The sequence below is a fragment of the Larus michahellis genome, chromosome 5 (assembly GCF_964199755.1).
Source record: "Larus michahellis chromosome 5, bLarMic1.1, whole genome shotgun sequence".
NCBI classification, from domain to species: Eukaryota; Metazoa; Chordata; class Aves; order Charadriiformes; family Laridae; genus Larus; species Larus michahellis.
Genome location: NC_133900.1, coordinates 29,718,086 through 29,738,739, shown reverse-complemented (window position 1 = coordinate 29,738,739; position 20,654 = coordinate 29,718,086). Strand labels below are relative to the sequence as shown.

Genomic DNA, 20,654 nt, shown 5'->3' with positions numbered 1-20,654 from the left:
TAATGACTATACTGAATACTGTATTACACAAAGAAAGAAAAAATGTATGCTAACCGTGATAGGAAGTATTTAAGTGCAAGAATACTGCATTATGCAGGCAACAAAATCTGGATCCTGACTATAATGGCCTCATTCATGTCCAAGAGCCCGGGAGACAATCACATTTCCTGTTTTCCCAATATACTCCCGGTTCAGAGCACAGTCACGGGCTGGAAGTGGGCAGCAGCCGGCATTGCGGGCTATTTGCTTCAGCATCCTTAGGGACAGGATGACCTCTGGTGGATTTTATGCGAATAACAGAGCAGCAGCAAAATATCTGCTCGACTGTCAGCACTGCTGGGGGGTAATGCTGGGGCTAGGGGGACCAAAACTATTTGGGACATAGGGAATAATGTGGGCCAAAAAAAAAAAACCATCCCAAAACAACCAACCACATAAAAACAAATAAAGAAAAAAAAACAAACAACCAAACCCCCTCAATTAATAGTGAAAATGAGCCATTTTTGGAAAGTCAAACACTTGGACTTTGCTCCTTAAAATGACATTTAGAAAAAGTAGTCAGCAGGAGTAAGAGAAGATCTATAAAAATTTTAAAAATTAATGGGATATTTTGCTCTGGGTTAGAACAAACATTTCTGGCAGAACTGAAACTTTCTTCTGCCTTTTAGCCATTTTAAGGGGGTTGTCTCAGATCTCCAAAGCTGCCTCTACATAGCTGTAACTGTCAACTTGAAAATGATCATTTTTTCAAAACATATTAAAACTCTCAGTGATGCTGGCCTTGTCCAGAGGCCCTGCACATCATTCTTGAACATATTAATCAGAGGGGTTTGTGTTCCTTTGGGTCAACTAAGTCTTTTTCCTCCATTTTACTATTAACAATGTAATCACATGGAGTTAATCTCATGTTAAAAAAACAAACAAACAAAAAACCAACAACAAAAAAAACCCCTCTTCTTGTGAGGAAAAAAATAAAATTAACTTTTCAGAGTGCTTTCAAACACGCGAAGTAAGCACACAAAGTATTTTCTCTTTTGCAACCTGAATTTTAAGAACCGTGATGTTCCACATGAAGATTTATTTTATAGGTCCTTCATTTCTTTCTAAAACAAAATTAAGGCCAAATATTCAGAACGGAAATTTTCTGAAGAACAAGGCAAAAGTTACAATCCACCACCCTTAATGAATGAGAGAAAAAATAATAAAATTCCCTAAACCGATTTTTAACTTTTCTCAGTTAGACCTCTCCAGTTTAGCTGCAGAAGTGCAGAGGAAGAATAACTGAAAAGATGGGGAGGGAAAGGAAGTTTCCTTTTTTAACGCAAACACCATACAACGCTTAAATAACAATATGACTAATGTAATGGGGGTGATGGAATCCTTGTCACACTGAACACTTTCAACTGACACATAACAAAAAAGCCCCTGACAGCACTGGGTGTTACAGGACACTACTTTAGATGATAGCACAGATTTGGGGTAAAACAAAACAAGACTGATGCTCTGCTCTAACATGGTATATTCTCTGTATGCTGGTGAGTAAACAGGAGTTGTTCATCAGGAGTAGAAAGAGAAGTCTGCGATTTGCACTGAGATTGAATAGTTGGGGTTATTTTACTTACTGGAAGACCAAGGGGCCCTCTGTCACCCTTTTGACCTGGTTCACCCTTCAATCCTTTAAGACCATTTAACCCTGGTTCACCCTAAACGTAAAAGTATAAATGCCAAATTTTTGGTGCTGTAATGGGTGTTTAAGCTGGGACAGAAGAAGCCAGTCTCAGAAATAGCTGCAAATTCCAGTTTGAAACAAGGCCACAAATTCAATCTTCTCGGCCTGCTGGCAATTTACATAATGGGCACTGGGCAAAAGCACTTGGGAGGTGTCTGCTGGAGATTTAAAATCTGTGCGAAAAAACCTACAGGAAACTTATGAGTCACAGATTCTTTTGAATCTTTTCCTAATAATTATTACTATAGTTAGATGGTTTGAGTTAAGTGTGAGTTTCAGGGGTTTTTGGAATTGCCTCAAATCCCATTAACTACCCTAGATAGATAATTCAAACTGAAAGAAAACTTTCAGAAAAATAAACCTCAAAACTGAAGGTTTCTCCAGTGGGATCTCCTGGAGAAAAGTACGTTTTGTAAGGAAGCAATATTTTTTTCTTATGGCAAACTGGAATTTGCAGCAAAACCTTGCATAAAGATATTTTAAACCTTTAAGCATACATAATTAAACAGTAACAAATTAAAAGAAGCAGTGTAGGTAATACAATGCCAAGCTATTTGGGAGGTCCATAGTTTCTGTGTTCATACAGAGAAGTTTAACCAACGTAAGAAATGGCACTTTTCTTCTTGTGATTGTTTAATTATGGATCATCTATTACATTAATCATTACTAAGCGGATAATGGTGGGCTTGGAACTGCCAATGAATCATTCTTGCATTGTGAAAAACTGCCTCAGCATAAGGCTTGCCCACTGAAAATGCATACTGACCATGCCCGCCTCTTTTGGGAAACAGAAATACATGGGTATTTCATCCAGGCTGCTCCCCATGGCCTTGTTCTGAGGTTTCCCTTTGATGTATTATGTTACCTTATATCATATTCGTATTTTTTTAAAAAAAAATCTGAATAGAATCTAGTCTGCTGCTTTAAGTAACTCCAGACCTCATCTGCCTGCTTTGCACCCTGCCCAAGTAGCCACTTCTTCATTCTTCTTCCATTTGACTCAATGTGACTTTCAGAGCGGTAGCACTGAAAACGCTGAAGTTTTGGAAACAGACCTGAGAAATCTCACAAAAGCCTGAGTCTCAGGCCAAAAGCCTGAGGTAAGGCAGGGCTGGTGCTAAGATTGAACAGACTTGACTTCAAAAAATGATTTATGACTCGGGCTTCTTGCGCCAAGGTATCACAAACAGCCTCATAATGATTCAAACCTGTGATTTTCTGCCTCACACCTTCAAAAAGCAAAACCAAACCCAAACCCCAAACTCTTCCTCTTACTTATTTTTTGAGAAAGGTGCAAGTAATTAGAGAGCCATAGTGATTAAAATGATCATGCCTGACAACACCACTGGCCCTAATGAATGTCACGCTATAGTGTCACGCTGAGTTTTAGTTTACTGGTGATTACTGACCTAAAGCACAAATTAAAATATCCCAACTCTGTCAAAACCTGCTTCCCCCCTCCTGAGCTGTTTTCATGGGCTTAGAGAGTCCCCACAGTGTATCTTCATGTAGTATGCTGTGGAAAATGGTCAAATACTATCGAAGACCTGCCTGATCAGGGAGTCCAGGTTGGGAAACATGAAAATACACACATCAGCTTATGATGGGGAACTTGCATAATGTGTGAAGGAAATGGCCAGCAAAGTACATGGCACCTAAGAAGGTGAAAGGCCATTCATACTAAACAAGTAGGAGATGCAAGAGAGCATAAATGAACAAGAGTTTATTTGACTCCATTTCTTGAGCGTATAACACACGTCTACGTGCAAAACTAATTCCAGTTGCAAGTGCAATGGTGAGTAGCTTGGCCGTAAACAAAAAACTAAATGACTTAGTGCCACATCACAAATATTAATAAAAAGATGGATTCAGCCAATGCTCAGGAGAAATACTACTCGGAAACAATCACAGAAAATTTAAAAAGCTTTTAAGCTATCTGTTAATATTAAAATCTGCTTTAAGGTTTAGGAATATCAGAAACATCTATTAAATGAGACATAAGACAAAACATAGCCGCATGCATTAAAGAACAAAACATGACACTGCACAGACATCAAGAACATGACCATTCAAGACAGCTATTAATTTACCTTTGGGCCAGGCAGTCCATGAGGTCCCTGAAAATAAAGATACCATTTTTCATAATGAAAATATGCCACAAATTTTTAAGAGTTTGTTGCTTTATAGGGGTGCAAGTTGCATCTGTATTTTTGTCTTCACAAATGAAATGCAGCTGCCGATACAGCAACTGTAAACACCCAGTGTTTATGAACCAGAGAATGAACCAGACTTAGGCACATGCGATTTTTTTCTCTACTTCCTATGATTTTTAAGACATGCAGAAAAGGTCCTAAACTACATCCCTCTCTAATGGTCACACACTCTCATAGCACTTCAATTAAGCAGGCATTAAAATGACAAGAGAGCTTAAGCCCTTTGTAGCCCCTCTCTTCCTCCCAAGCTTACCATAGGGCCTGGAGGACCATGTGGCCCTGGTGGTCCAGGTGGTCCTATCATCTACAGATAAAAAACAATGGCATTAAATCATGCAAAGAACTCCCTCACAAATACCAAAAGTCAGACAGACCCTTCTTCTCTTGGCAAGCACTTACAAACATAGCAATGCAATGGTGCGCATTGACAGCGTATCTAGAAAGGCTTTTAGGAATGGGAATTATTTTGATTCAAAAGACAGGGTACCTGAAGCGTAGATATGCCTGTGCCATATGGCAGCGTGCCTGTCTCCTGATTCTTACTCCTAGGGTCTAAGATACACTTTAAGACACTATAGGCAAAAGAATCTCTCTAGAACAAAATAGTATTGAGCAGCGATGCTTAAACTTCTAATATTTTATGGTATGTGCTTCTTAGTTGTCTCTATGCTACAGAATCTACAGAAACAGGAGAAGATGATGGGTGATTTTATTCCTCCCCAATACTGACGAATGGAAAAAGATACTAAATTCAAGCTAGTGTTTGGCATATTTTTGAAATTGCCCTTTGTCTCTCCTTTAATTTCACGTAGCCCACTTGTACGAAGAATTCCCTAAAGTCACTAAAAATTAGGCTGCTTAGTATCCAGCGCGTGCATATTCTGTGTTGGTTTTCTGTGTTCCTAACAAATCCATTGAAGAGAATTTAATGATGATATTTACAGTTTGATCATCTCTCTCTTCCTGGGTTTAATCCTAAAGGGCTATTATTGTAAGCTGCAAGCTGGCAGCAGGTCAGGAATTCCTAAATCAGGTCTCCACACTTATGGTCAACCCCTCTGCTACACTAGCTGTTGGCGATGGCAATAGCAGAACCAAATCAGTTTTGAAACGTAAGACACATCTGAAAACTGAAAGCCTTTTTTCAAGTGAAAAGAAGCAGAACAAGATGAATGAGTTGACGCCTCAGAGCTATGGCTCCAAATACCCAGGGCATGTCACCCCTGACAAGGTAGTTGTAGTTAACTTCTGCTCTGAGGTTTCCTAACTTACTGTGCTCTGATAATGTTAACACCCATAATCATAAAGGTACACTGTGTGGGGAGGGTGTTTTTGTTTGGTTTGGGGTGTGTTTTTTGTGTTTGGTTTTGTGGGGTTTTTTTACGCCTTGATAATGCTTTGACAAATCAGGAGACAAATCTGGTCCCATAAAACTAGTCTCTATCCTGGGTTACATGTCATTCATTATTCCTGACATCGCTGAAGTCAGTCTAGTCTGGTTCTTGCCAGACTTTCTGAGATCCCCAGAATACAAGGTGTTGAGAGAGATTTGGGTGGTTTCTTTCCATCAGTTTTATCTCTCTGTTTTATCTTGCAAAGCATTTATCTTTTGATACATTACAGAGCCAGAAGGCTTTCACTGAAGTGAGCAGGGCTGTTGTTCATAGTGAGAGAACAGAACTGAACAGAACAGGATTATATCTTTAGAATTTCTTAAAACAGTATTTAGGTCTACGACCAGAAGTCTGTTCATTCTCAAAAGGGCAAATAATTATTCAAAGAAGAAAAATATATTGAAAGTTCAACTGTAGGAACCATCAAGGATGTCAGGAAAGATCAGTCATGAATATGAAATATTGTTCAGAATTGAAAGCTGGAGAACCATTGCGGGACTACTACATTCACTGCAACACCACGATGAGACTTACTGAAGGACCTTGGGCACCAGGCAAACCAACGTCTCCTTTTTCGCCTTTCATACCATTGGCTCCCTACAAAATCATTACAAAACAGCACTTATAAAACAGCTTTAATCTTATTAGCAAACAATCTAGAAGTGATAATATTTCTTTGCAAGTAATTATAATTTTTTGAAAAGAATAATGCAGCAGATACATAATGGAATTCTTTTTTTAAAAAATTTTTTGGTATTCCTTTATTAATAACTGTTAACAAATGTAAAGGTATGCTTTTATTTGTCAGCTATCAATTGTAGCATGATATTTATGACAAGCTGGCACTCCTTTCATGATATATTGTACTTTGGATGTATTTCTGGAATTGTTTCTATTTCTACTGAGAAATTTCATTTGTACGTACATATGTATATAGGAATAGGGTGAATGCATCCCTCTCCCTGCTCAGTCTAAGTCATCTGAAATTCCTGATAAGTGTTCAAAACATAGCTCTTTTCTCCTACAAGCAACACTTGCCCAAACTGTGCCATACATTACAAGAGAGGTACAAATCTGATCAGCACGCCAATTAATGTCTTCCCAGAGCAATATTATGTTTGACCATAGCGGAATGAAAAGTTCTGACAATCTAACGCCTCCTCCTAGATTAGTTGCAGAACAATCTCAGAATTTTTCTCCCCAGTGCTTTCTGTCCCATTTGCAATTTATCAGCACTGTTGGAAATTCTTGATAGTGGAAGAGAGAAAAAATACAAGTATTTTAGCTAAGATGAATTCATTTTTCATACTCACTGGCAGGCCAGGCAGTCCAATTCCTCCCTTTTCCCCAGGCATTCCAGGATCACCTGTATCTCCTTTTGAGCCTTTAGGACCCTAAAACATGTACTTATTTAGGAAATCATGTAAAAAAAATAATAATAGAGACACCAACAGGATTCTGGCTTTGATCCTAATAAGCAGAATAAGTCATTCTCTATATTGACCTTGTTGTTGATATGTAGAAATGCAGCCATTACCAGACCACAGAGTACACAGCAACACAATAATGAGCTTTATTAATTATTATCATTGTATTATTATTTAGATTATGAAACCTAAGATACAACTTGAGATTACAGAAATAATCTCCTGAAATAACCTATGGTTGCTCACAAGACCCGCACTACATGATTTACACATAATGTACCTGCTCCCCGTCAACTCCTGGAGTTCCTGGGGATCCTGATTCACCCTGGAAAAGGTAAGATGGAATTGGATTATCCCAATTGTCCCAGACATCAGAGGAAAGAGGCAGTGCTAAATAAACTAAACTGATTAGTAATGTCTGAGATTGGTAAATTGACATAATTAACAACAACAAAACCAGAGAATATTCCATCACAAAGAACAGCATATATTACAATACCTTTATGCAACACGTTGAAGTAATAGCCCTGCTGATTAGGCCAGTACACAAACTTTGGGTTGTATAAAGGCCCGACAAGTGCGTAAGAAGAAAGAAAGAAGAAACCCCAAAAGCCTGGTGAAAAGACCCCAATCCAATGGAAACTTTGTCAGTTACTGTAATAAATACGGAACTGTGGCTCTTCAATATATGTAGAGTAGACAGGGAGTTAATTTTTTCTTTCCCTGACTAATATAAACCACCCAGTGAAGGAATTCACATTCACAACACTGCCCTGTGCACCAGTTCCTGAACAGCATTCTCCAAGGGAACAAGTTACATTGATGGGTATAGACTATGATATTAGAAACAAACTTCTGTAAGGTTGAATTCTGCTTTACGTCATTAAGTTTGGATGGGAATGCTCACCCACATGAAAGAACACAACCTCTTCTACTCTCCAACTCCTCTGTGTTTTACAACATACTCCGGGCTGCAGAAATGCTGGGTAGATCATAATGCAGAAGGCCATTTCTGCACATTTAACTGTGTATTCCATTATCAGTTTTCACATAGAAGAATGAATCTGGTTTCTCACAATTTATCAAAACAATGAACATGTATAATGTGATGTACTTCCATATGATACCTTGGATAAAGCCTAAAACTGAAATGTCTAGTATTGTTATTGAAGAAACATGTATTTTCTCTTGGAAAAGCTTAGAGTGACTGCTAGAAGGTACAATATATCCAGTATTTAAGAAATAGGAGAATTATCTCCAGTCATTTAAAACCAATTAAGGAGGGTCCACTAACTGCAACCCTTTTTTTTTTTTAAAGTTTAGGCAAATTTATTATTTAAATTTTATAGAACAGCGCAGCATATGGTATTCATTGTCTCTGTGTGGGCTGCTCACTAAGAGTTCTGGTACCATGCATAGCGCCAGCCAGGTGGGATTAGCAAACTTGGGTTTGCAGCCAGGCTCCTGCCCACATGTGCATGTGTTAATTTTTACTGACATTAGAAAATACTCTGTTTATTTGGGTGGGCACCACTGTAATATAAAGCTGCATTCACATGCACTCGTACTGTGGCCAGTGGTGCCTTGCACATATTTTTGTCTACCTCATTCCCACCCATCCAGAAGTGACGCACAGGAGCCACTCTCTGGTTGTGCAGCTACTTCGCAAAGTCCTAGGGAACAGCCTCAGGGCAGATCCACGGACAAGACGCTTCTGCCCTGTTTCAGTACCAATTAATTTTTCTGGTTCTCAGATGAGCATCTGTGTGTGGCAACCAAACAAAGCACCTATTCTGGAAAGCTACATTTCAAAAGGCTGGGACGCAAAGTTTGAAACATGCCATATTTGGTAAAATTACAGTTAAATATGCTGTACAGGAGAGCTCCGTATGCATGTGTGCACACATCAATTAAAAAAGCAGAAAATGCCTCCACCCTTAAGATAGAACGATGAAATAAGGAAGATCACCTTTGGCCCTTGCAGCCCTTGGGGTCCTGGTGGTCCTGGTGGCCCCTAAACAGAAACATACAAACCTCTCAGCTTTTAAATAAATTCCTACAGGACTTGCCATGTAAACACAGGCTGAACGTTAATATAGGTACCGTAACAAAATGGGTTAAATTTTTAACACAAGGGGAGCCAAGACTAGTTATGGACAAGTTGTTAATCTACGAAGACTCCCAACAAACAGAAGGGTACCACAAAAAAAAATTTTAAAATAACAGTGCAGTTAATTTTTTTTTAATAAAGTCCTGCTGCTCCCATTGATAAAATGGCAAAGCTCCTCTTAATGGCAGAGAGACCAAAACTCACCTCAGCCACCTTTGCCAGCGCTCACATCCTGATCCCAAACAATCCAAGGTCAGGAGAAACCTCCAACGGATTGCAAAAAGGATTCTGCTAAAAGATGTTAAGTGCATTTGGGGATACCCAGTGCTTTGTGAAATTGCCACGGAATAAGTTGTAATTATTTCTTTCGTTTCTACCTCAGATTGTGGACATAGTGTCACATATCAAACGTTGGTCTGGATGGTGCACAGTGGGGATGCTTTAAAAAATAATAATTTAAAAATCCCCTCCATTAATACAGAGAGACCATTTGTACAGACGGGAAAATAGGACTAACAGCAATCTCGCAGAGAAGAACTTGAAACAAAAAGAAGAATAAACTTATTTGCTTATATCAAGTCTGCAACTTTAGGGGAAGGCTGAACCTGCAGGACTATAAGCATCTCCTAGCCGGTGTCAGTATTCTCAGAAATTGTGTTTGGCCTGATGTGGCTAAACCTCCCACAGAAATTGGCTGGAGTAAGAGCACTGGAGCATTCAGTCATCCGCACATTCTGGGGACAGGGGCTGGGAAATTTATCTTTATTTCTGAGAGGTATAAGATGGTACAAAAGAATTCGTCATACTTGGGCTTTCTACTTAGCTTTACTTATTTATAGTTAACTGAGACAGGCCTTTGTCAGAAAATAATTTGCATCTGGTCTGGAAACTCTCAAATGATTCTTCACAAGCCAATTTGAAAGAACTGAATTTTGGCCCTGAAAATAAGATTGATCATAGAAAATTGTTTGGCACTCAAATCCTGCTTCGTGTTTTCTCTTGTCTCCCAGGTAGACACACACAGGTGGGAACATACACCAAAAAGTCCAAAGCAGCTATCTGCCTAGATGTGTACCTATAAAAGTACCAAGTTCTGTGTTTCCCCGATCTCTTACTTAAGTGAACTGAAGTTTTGCCATTAATTCAGCAGGAGCAGAACCGGTTCCGTTCTTGAATGGTTTGCAACAATGGGTTCTCTGTTACGGGAATGACGAGCAAATAAACAAACACATGCGATGATGACCAGGGTCGACATCCAAAGAAGACATGTCCTGAACTGGCAGAATTATGAATATGCTACGACACAAAGGACAAGTTCTACAACACACAGTAAGTCATGCGATAAGAATTACCGTGACAGTCAGGGTGGCAATCCTCTGTTGGCAAAATGTATTAACAAGAAACACCATTACCGGAATTGAACAAGGATATAAATTATTCTGCTTGCTATAATTATCATCTCCACAAAACCTATGCTGCATCTGGGAGAGATCATGCCTCCAAAAAATAAGAGTAACAACTATGTTATTTTTAACTCTCAGCGTTCCACTAGCCGCTTGGCTTCTATGCGTACTAGGATTTTACATAAGTGAAGACTGCAGGTTCTCATACAATTTAAGAGATCAAATGAATGATAAATAAATAGCAAAATCATAGCAAAAGTCTTCCAAAAGTTTTTTTAAACATTTTAAGAAAACACGATGAGTTGGTGTCTTAAGTTGAATAAAGAGCTTGCCGTAAGTTTTGCAATCTCTGCAGGTTTTGCACCAATGTTTAATTAACGAATACGATTCCTAGAGTGGAGATATAACATTGATTTTCATATAGAAATGCAGATGCACAGAATGGTTAAGTTCTAAATCCAAAACTGCTGGTCCACAAACTCAGTACTGTTATTGTATTGTATTGTATACTATAATTCTGCTCTAAATGTTTGGAAAGACAAAAGACATTTTTATCATGGAAGGAGGCAAAATATCTTGCTACTAATGCTACTATTATTTTGCCAAAGAAGAATCTAAAAGCAAGTGAAAAAGTGTTTAAAAGTCATTAAAATGCTTGCCTATATTTTTAAACAGAGTAAACCCCCCAAATACTGCTCCTTGCACACGCTTTGCTCTTGACTGTGAAGAACCTACTGGCCTACGTGGAACAAGAAATATTTAGCTTTTCTAGTTTTCCTATGTGCAAACAAATATTTTCAAATTTTCTGTTTTAAGCTTTAAAAGAATCTTCATTTGCCAGTGAAACAATATATACTGTTGTCAAGAATCTGGAACCTGCTTAATACAAAGTACTTGAAAAGAAAATGTTTTCTAACACATGGCTTTAACGTATTGATGTCTTTTGCATTTTAACATATTTGTAGAAATGTATCAAGAACTTTAAAAATACTGAAAAATTCGTTTGATCTAGACACAAAAACCTACAATAACCATTGCAATTTAATGTTTGCACATTCACACTAATGGGTTCCTTTTCAGCAGCATATTCAGATTTTAATATCTAATCCCGTAGTTCCTACAAAGGTTAAACTTTTGCAGCTACTGCCTTTTGCCTTAGGGAATTCTGCAGAACGGGTCTGAAGAGCAATTTCAATAGAGACAGGAATTTTGTATCTGGTCCTCCAAGCGAAAGCCACATGCAGTCAGCAGGGGTGTTGCTCGAACTAAGATGATAATTTTAAGATTGCAATTTTCAGTGCTGATGGACTAAGAGGTCTTATTCTCCACCAACACATGAGATTGAGTAGGAGGTACAAGGCAAAGTAACTAAATTGTTTGAAGCTTCTAGGCTGCTTGATGATTTATTACTAAATTCTAAAAAAGCTAACAGGCTTGCAGACTCTTGTCGACTTCTTAAATCAGCAGGCCAAATTCTGTGCAAGTTCACAGCTCAGTGCTGAGCACTGAAAGTTCTCATGTGGGAAAGCTGCACATCTCAGAGCCCCTAAGAATTTGGCACCAGGAGACTTAGGAATGGGTGCTTGCCATCTGAAAGGACTGGGACAGATTTGGCAAGGGTATTTTCGACTGATCCTGTATTATCTTACTTACACCATCCTTGCACAACCATTCCCATTAATATCAATTATTTGTTGCCCTGGATCAGAAGGTGATGACATATGAAATGATTTACAATGGGATAAGGGCCTCCTAATCTGTTTCAACCACTGCAATAGGCTTTAGTCCCTTCTTAAGACTTCTTTATGTGCTGCAGCTTTTCCGAGGAAGCTTAAAAGTAACATCGATGCCACAGTTAAGATACAAAGACAGAATACAAGAGATACAGAGGCTAAAGCCCTTGGTAAATCTGCGTCTGGTAATATGCTACATTAATTTCAGGGTACTTAGGCATCTAACTCAGAGAGTGATATAAAAGACTGGAAGTTGCGAGTTTGAATTCCCTTAAAAGTAAACCAAATAAGACAGATATAATGCAGAGCCTCACAACATGCCTATGCAGACTTCTCCATAGATACCACTCACAAGGAAAGAGTAGACTTAGCCTAAACGACATTCAGGCTTTTAGACTTTAGTAAAGGCAGTGAGATTTTTTTTTTTATTATTTTTCAAAAGAGTCTTGAAAACCAAATGACTGGCCAGACATCTGTCCACTCCCACTGAGTAAACGCAAGAAAAAAAGTTCAGCCGCTTCAGTGAGAAAACGATCAGACGCACAATGAGCCAAATTCAGTCTTGAGTTGCACATAAGCAAATCATTCACTTTGGTGGAGTTATACTGCACAGAATTTGCATCTGAGTATACTGCAATGTAAATCACCTTGACTGCAATGACATATGTCACCTTGGCACTTTGCTTTTATGCAAACGCTCATTCATTCTTTTTGTAACCCGACTTTAATCCTCCACACTTCTCTGCACACCAGTCAAAATAAGTTTTCTGGAAATGAATAAGCGGGAAGACTGGTGCTTGGTCTATTTAACATACTCAAGTTGCTGATTGAATCCACAGCTTGCTAATGGAACCACGTTACATGGTTTCCAAATCTCAAATATTCTGCTCTTTGCATTTTACAGGAAGAGGAGGAGGAAAAGGAGGAAAAAAAGAAATGTCAATATTATACTACATGAACTGAAAAGCAGACACTTCTGTTGAACCTATGTATGTGGTTTATTACATGAATTCAGCACTAAGCACCAGAGCCAGCAATGAATCAGCTTTATCCTCATTAGATGATGTCAATAGTCTCCAGGGGAAATGAAAGTAATTCACTCAGCTAAACTGTATCAAGGAAACAGTTTGTCTAACACCAATCAGCAAACCTGGTTTCCAAATATAGAAAGAGATTCCTGATTAATAAGCTCAGCAAATCTTCGCACACAAAATGTTTTCAAGGCCTACACAATAGCACAAAAGAGAAATACAATGATGTCAAACCGCTTTTCCTCAGACCAGATTAAGCCATTCCAGCCCTGTTATGTTTGCATACCTGCAGAGCTTCACGGATATTGCCATTATAATCAATTATCTCTGTTGCACCTTGATCACCTTTCTGTCCAGGTGGTCCCTGTAATATAATTTCCGTAAAAATTTTGAGACACCTGCCAAAGACTACTCTAGACACTTAACTACTGACACACGCTTTAACTTGATTATGTTGTGTTGGGATCTTGTTGTACTTACAATATGTTACGACAAACCACAGAAATTAACATTAAACTGAAGTTTGTTTCTAAAGCTATCATGGTTTAAAACCCAGCTGGCAACTAGGTCCATGCAGCTGTTCACTCGCTCCCCCCGCCCCCCAGCAGGGAAGGGAGAAGAGTGAGAAAAGGAGGGGGAAGAAAAAAAACCATGGGTTGAAATAAAGACAGTTTAATAGAACAGTAATGGAAGAGGAAGATAATAATAATAATGGTAAAAGAATATACAAAATAAAGTGATACAACACAAGTCGCTCTCACCACCCCATGATCGATTGCCCAACCCGTCTCAAGTACCAACTACAGATTCCTGCCCCTGGCCAACCCCCATTTATGTACTGAGCATGACATCTATGGTATGGAATATCCCCCTGGTCAGTTTGTCCTGTCTATGCCCCCTCTCAGCTTCTACGGGACGCTGAAAAAGTCCTTGACTAATATAAACATTACCTAGCAACAACTAAACCAATATGTGTTGTCAACATTCCTCAACATTATTTTCATACCAAATCCAAATCACAGCAGCTACTAGAAAGAAAATTAACTCCATCCCAGCTGAAACCAGGACAAAAGGAAAACAATTTTTTAAGAAAGATGAATATATACAAGCAAGTCAGTACACAGTGACTTGTGCTGCAGTGGGAAATATATGAAAGCTCTGTGGCTAAACATTTAAGCAGTCCCTATACTGTAGTTCCGTATTGGCTGTGAACAATGTCAGAACATCTGGCGTGTAACATCCTGCCCATGCACTGTTAACAGAAGACTGCTTCAAATAGTAGCAAGGGCTGTTATTCATATTAAAGACCAGTTAAGCAGCACACGTTCCACCAGAGTCAAGTGCCCAATTTCACCGGTTTAACTGGAGTTGCTGCTACAATTTCAACTCATAGTGTTGAATCAGCTGAATCTAAGTACAAAACAAAGAGCTGAAACATGAAGTAGACTTACCCGTGGACCTGCAGATCCTGTGTCACCTCGGTCACCTGTATCGCCCTATGTAAAAATGATATTTGAAAACAGGCATGCCATTTGACAATATATCATCTACTTCTTCCCTTTTAAATAGGTTTACCTTAAATAAACCAGTTTCAAAGGCTTCTCATCTAAAACAGAATGTGTATCTTAATTAATTAAAGGAAAAAATCCTTCAAAATCTGTGTATGGTAAAAGGGTTGTCAGAGTTGTAACATCCTTGCTGTGTATGGTAAAATTGTCAGGGTTGACAATGATGCACTTGGTTCTATGTGAATTGTTAAAAGTACTGTATTGGGTTGGAATAAGAAATCCCAAAGAACCAATAAAAGACAAATTACCAGTTAAGGAGTTTGTGTAACTTCCCTATTCTTAATAGCACTATTCTCAAAAGCTTTAAGAGAAAGCTAGAGAAATGAAATCACTCAGTCTGAAAACACTCAACAACTTCTTCAAAGGTGTGTTTCACAAGTGTATAAACTTTTCTTTCTGCAATCACGACTCCACTTTCTGAACTTCCCTGTTCTGAATTGTTGCCTCCCCTACAAACACAGCATTACTGTCAGCATGAGAGTTCCTTTACTCCCTTACTGCAACAGGCTTAAGATCTTTACCATCTTGCACACAGCTTTTTCTTCCTGGCTATTAGTCATATGTTTCAAGCGATGGAGGGAATTTCAAACGTGTATGCATTCATAACCCAACATCCAGTGACTATGATTCATTTCATTTCACGGTCACTTTCATAGCAAGCTTTTACATTTTTATATTACGTGAAATTGATTTGGGTAAGAACTGCAACTTTTGCTCCTGTTGAAATCTATAAAACTTTGGGACAAAAGTCAGGGAAGAGTGATTAATTCACCAGTGGTAACAGAAAACACAGAAAACAGCAAACTTCCACGGGGCTAATGAAGCAATATGGGGAGCAGGCTGCTGGCAGGACATAATCAAGGTTGTGCCATCTGCCTTTCCTTTCAGTGTTGCCTTGGCAGCAGCTAGTGAACGTGTCATTGGAGTTGCTCAAAAATGAATTTCCCAACCACTAAATTGTCTTTTGTGGGACAGATTTGCAAGACAGGTATGCAGGTAAAATGAAAACTGTATATCCTTTCTTGATAAAAAGGGAATTAAAGGGCATACCTTTATCTTTTTGGTACATTTGGGAGGTGCCCTGGTACTTTAGGCAAATGAGAGGCTGCTTTACTCTTCTACTCTCACCCTGATGCTTTAATCCCCTCATCAGCTCCCTCACTCTCCAATGTTTCTTTCTGGCAAGAATGAAAGAGGTTGTGGCATTTATTTAATCATAACCTTAAGCACTGCGAATGGGCAGCTCTTCGAGGACCTTACAAGTACTGCAAACAGTATCCGATCAGCCTACATTTTCTTATCATCTTTATTCTGACAGTAGACACTCAATAACCACCTAAACAAATATATTTTCATTTTTCTTTGACTCCATAATATAAGATGAAGGAGTCCAGTGAGCACAGTATTTGCACAGCAGATGAAGTAACAGAAAAGCATATATTTTATCTCTCTCTCTACATCTATGTGAACCGACTATATCTATACAGACATGGATTTATATATGTACAGATAGATAGATATAATCACAGTAGCTTTTTAAAGTAGGCAAAACAGTAATATAACCTAGAAGTCTTGCCTTTGTAGGACTACTGGCCATCATATCTCAGCCTGCAGAGTCCATCCGATACCGTTGGTTCCTAACTCACCAAGGTGTGGGTCCACAAAATTTTTCCTAAACCAATAGATCTCCACAGGCATAGTCAGGTGTTGGTTCCTGGGATGTGTGAGGACTAACCCACAGCACTTACACAGAGAGAAACCAAGTTGCATGAGGAAAACCAGAGCAGAGTGGAATAGATGTTATAACAGAAAAAGAACTAGAATCACAGTGTTTAAAACACACAGGCTTCAACTCTAATATCTAAAGCTGCAAGTCAGAAGAAGGTTTCACTTTCAAAGAACTTTTTAAAGAATTAGTGAAGTTTCTGTGAAATGTTACAAATAATTTATCCTAAAAATCATTGTGTTAATTACTCCACTAGAGACAGTTTCTTTACTACTAACCTTTGACCCTTTGGGGCCTCTAGATCCAGGTTCACCTGTTTTCCCCTGTTTGAAGGAAGATAGACAGGAGAAATATGACAGAGAAATGGGAGTGCAGAGAAAATGAAATTAGTAATGACTAACTATAGTATGGAACAGCAGAAACACTTCATTTCATATGAACAAGATAATGAATATGTAAAGACACTAAATTTATAGCACCCAGAGTGATATATTCTTTCACAGCAGCATGCAAAGGCCACGGATTCCTTCCTTCCAAAGGGAAAGTATGATTGGCATTAGTAAAGAGTAGTCATCATTAACAGCGGTTTGCAGGAATGACCTACGTCATTCCACAGCTCCTGAAAAAATGATAGCTAAAACATAGAGAAGGTAGTTAAAAATCCTAAAATAAGGATATTAAAATAAAGCGTTACCACAACGTTTTTTCCCAGTGGCTCAGGTGAATATAAACTAACTGGCCATGGAGCACAGAATCTGCCTTACTGTTTTCAGGACGTATTAGGAAAGGAAAACTTGATGGTATTGACACAGTGGAAAATATTAAGACAATGCTAAAATGTAGTTAGAATGATCTCTTTCTTAGAGAGTTAGAAAGCAGCATGCAAAATGGATTTTCTCTGCATTCAGTAGCTACAGTGGTTCAAACTTTGATGCTGATTGTTAGGGACCTGGAGGTCAGGACTTTAGCTGGAATGAATTAGGCCAACTCCATGACAGTGTATGTAGGTAGTGTCTTTACTTTGTAGACCGAATAAGAGTCTGTTCAGACTGCAATTCCACAGCTGTGGACACAAAACTGCCATTGTCTTGTGGACTGAAATGGATTATTTGACAGCATTTTCATTTAAAAGTTCACTCACCAAGTTTTTGTTCTATTTTTCAGCAGGAAAAGCTGTGTTCATAGATGTAAAACTAACAAAATACTTCCAATGCAAAAATCAGACTGACCTTTGGTCCGGGAACTCCAGGTTCACCTCGCTCGCCCTTCCCAATAGGGCCTGCCTCTCCTCTGTCACCCTATTGCAACAGAGACACGTACATCACAAAAAACTGGGCAGCCTCCAGCACACCACCAAAGAAACCAAACCATCAGAATAAAACATTTTTAAGTTCATCTATGACTTGTAATGTGTTGGGGAACTATCCTCTGAGTAAATAGTCTTCTCAAAGGCAAGAGAAGAGGACTTCAAAACGGAAATGTGATTTGTAAGGTATTTTTTTCCCCTATTCTGAAAGGACTGGAATAAAGATCCCCAGACTGTGAGGCTGTTCGTAGGATTCATAATATTCTAACTTTGCCATACAGTGTCTAAAAAGAAACCCATAAGAAGAAAGAAAAAAAATAATACACATTTAGTGGACTGTATTTTCAGTCCGATGTGTAGTATCAAAGTTCTAATACCTGCACACACTTTCAAGCTTTTTTTTTTTTTTTTTTAAAAAAAGAAATTATAGTCTCTTCATTCATGCATATTCTGCCTCTTGAACACATAACTTTTGGGATGCTAACGTGAACAAAGGCAATGGAAGAACTTAAGTTAAGAATGGATATAACACCTGCCTTCACATTGTTTGAGGGCATCAGTACAAAGACATATATATCATAGCACTGGTCCACGAACTATGACCTTCCACATTTCCAAGCACTGCATATACTGTATTTTAACCAGCACTTTAAAATTCCTGGCCATTTGCAAAAACAGATTCTGACTAAGCGTTTTACGTTTCTGGATAAAAGACTCTTACGTGGTTAGTACAGTCTCAGTCTCTGCTACGTGCTGAGGAAGTTGAATTTGACATTGGCTCTAAGGGCTTTGCACCAGAGTGTTGGCCAGTTACCCTTACCTTAGTTCCTGGCAGCCCTGGCAAGCCAGGTTCTCCTTGTGGACCAATGAAACCTGGTTCACCCTTTAAAAATACAATATAAGAGGAATGTTACATTATTTATCTAGCAGTATGTAATTACAGTAACACAAGTTTCTTTTGGGCAGTATTTTCCCTGTATTGCTTACAGCTCTCCAGCTGTGATGCTACAGTTAAACAGACAGACTTTTCATCATGGGTAACTTTCATCAGCACAAATTCTTGTAGCAAGCCATCACACCGCCTGTGAAGTGCAAATGAAGCAGAAGGTGTCAAACGTAGTTTTTTACGAGGTTAAGGACTGTTAATATGCAACCTGGACTATAACATAATATACCAAACCAATATTAAAGCGAGTCTGAAAGCAGGAGGGGAGCTCTGGGTGATTCCTAAATTTAAAAAGGGACAGTTAATTTCAGTCATGTGTTATGAGGTAGTTTTCTATTGCAGCATGTGAATGGATGGGCAAACAGGGTGAGGGTATGACAAATGGAGAGGCCAGATGGTACCGTTGTAATGTGTTTTCCAGGGAGGTACTTAGCTGCATCATCTCCAAAAAGGAGACCATAGAATCATTTAGGTTGGAAAAGACCTTTAAGATCATTGAGTCCAATCACTGAGTTGGATCAAAAGCAATCTCCTTTCAAGTCAGAGACTCCCAGCACTATGGTACTCTCCCTTCTCATTCTGACAGTAAAATACTTCAGTTCTCTGCACCCAGACAACTTCTCTGGCTGTGAACAGCTGGGAAAGAGCCACAGCTCTCCTCATTCCCTCTCTGTTCTGCCCACTTGCCCATTCATTTGTACAAACATAACAGACAAATAGCAGGGATCAAGCTGAGTTACAGCACAAGCAGTATTAAGCAGAGGAGTAAGGACATATTTTATTACCTATCTCCATGCCTGAAGGGGGATAAGGGAAGATTAATAAACCATATGTTTTCCTTCACAGACTCTCCTGAACAAGGTTTCCTGCTATTTAATCTTGCATTTTTTCACATAAATTTGAATCAAGAAGACATACCCACAAGCTACTGTAAATTTTAAAATCAGTAGTGTAATCAAATTAATAAAGATCTATTTCTTAGCCTTTTAACAATATCCCTGAACTTAATAACTAAAAATTACCCATCAAATGCCTCTTTAAATAGCTAAAAGACAGATGTGCCATAATCCTGTCTTGATATAATTACTGACAACATATAGAGACAATGAATATAAGCAGTTGGATAACATTTCTCTTCACCTCCACAGAAACACAGGTGTGCTGCATGGGGCAAGCAAATTAGGAAGCATTCTTGCACATTCATCCGCACTCTCATCAACAATCCATCATTAACAGTTCAAAGCAAAGAAGGTCTCTAGCAAACCTATAACCAGAGAAATTTTTCTGGTGGCTGTATTGAGGGCCATAGCAATTTCTCAGTGACCTCCATTTATATTATCAAAAAATACAATGAAATAATGAGTTTTCTCACACAAAGTTCTAGCTGGCCACGGTTCAAAATATGATAACAAAGGAATAAACTAAGACAAAGATGTCATAGAGAAGCACGGTATTTTTATGTCATAGGAAAAGAACCCTACAGCTTATGTAAGTCTTTGTATCAGTGCACACCATCAAGAGTAACATAAAGTGGTCATTGCAGATGGAAGCACTTTATGGTCAGTAAATGCAGCTTCCATCCCTTTGTTTTAGAATAAGAAGGTACTTGATAGCCCCGAATTATTTTAATACTGACTTTACCAGGGCTAATTTCTTGGCCAGCTAATTATGACTTCAAGGCAGAAGAAACACGCAGTGACTACATGATTCAATCTTTTCAGTGGTAAAGCTTAGAAGTGTCATTCAGAGGTTGATGCACAGCTTTTCAGTCAAATTCTCACACTTTGCTCAGGACTATACCAGTTGCCAAAGTCCAAAAAGAAGTCCCACCTTCCCACAAAATCTCTAAAGAGACAAGAAAAAGGTGCTTTGCAATAGCTAGTGGAATTGATAATGGAAGAAGCCAATGGCTTAATAAGCATAAGTAGAATACAGATCTTATATGACACAGCTTTAAAACATTATCAGATGTGGAGTGTAAGTGGTGTGTCAGTTGAGACTAGGAACTGACTGGCTGTGCAGCAGCTCTGCTGAGAAAGATGTGGTGGTTATGGTGGATGCCAAGCTG

At 38.7% G+C, this 20,654-nt stretch overlaps 1 protein-coding gene across 1 annotated transcript in view; it reads right to left on the bottom strand.

Annotated features, from left to right (window-relative positions):
* The window catches only part of COL25A1 (collagen type XXV alpha 1 chain), a 318,699-nt gene that overhangs the window by 17,817 nt on the left and 280,228 nt on the right, over positions 1-20,654 (bottom strand). Inside the window, exons 19-30 of the mRNA XM_074589386.1 lie at positions 18,461-18,523; positions 17,564-17,632; positions 16,613-16,657; positions 14,492-14,536; positions 13,327-13,404; positions 10,226-10,249; positions 8,733-8,777; positions 7,044-7,088; positions 6,650-6,730; positions 5,871-5,933; positions 4,196-4,246; positions 3,820-3,846 (exon numbers count right to left, since the gene is read on the bottom strand). Of these exons, the coding sequence (XP_074445487.1) occupies positions 3,820-3,846; positions 4,196-4,246; positions 5,871-5,933; positions 6,650-6,730; positions 7,044-7,088; positions 8,733-8,777; positions 10,226-10,249; positions 13,327-13,404; positions 14,492-14,536; positions 16,613-16,657; positions 17,564-17,632; positions 18,461-18,523 (636 nt within the window). The remainder of the gene's footprint in view (positions 1-3,819; positions 3,847-4,195; positions 4,247-5,870; positions 5,934-6,649; positions 6,731-7,043; positions 7,089-8,732; positions 8,778-10,225; positions 10,250-13,326; positions 13,405-14,491; positions 14,537-16,612; positions 16,658-17,563; positions 17,633-18,460; positions 18,524-20,654) is intronic.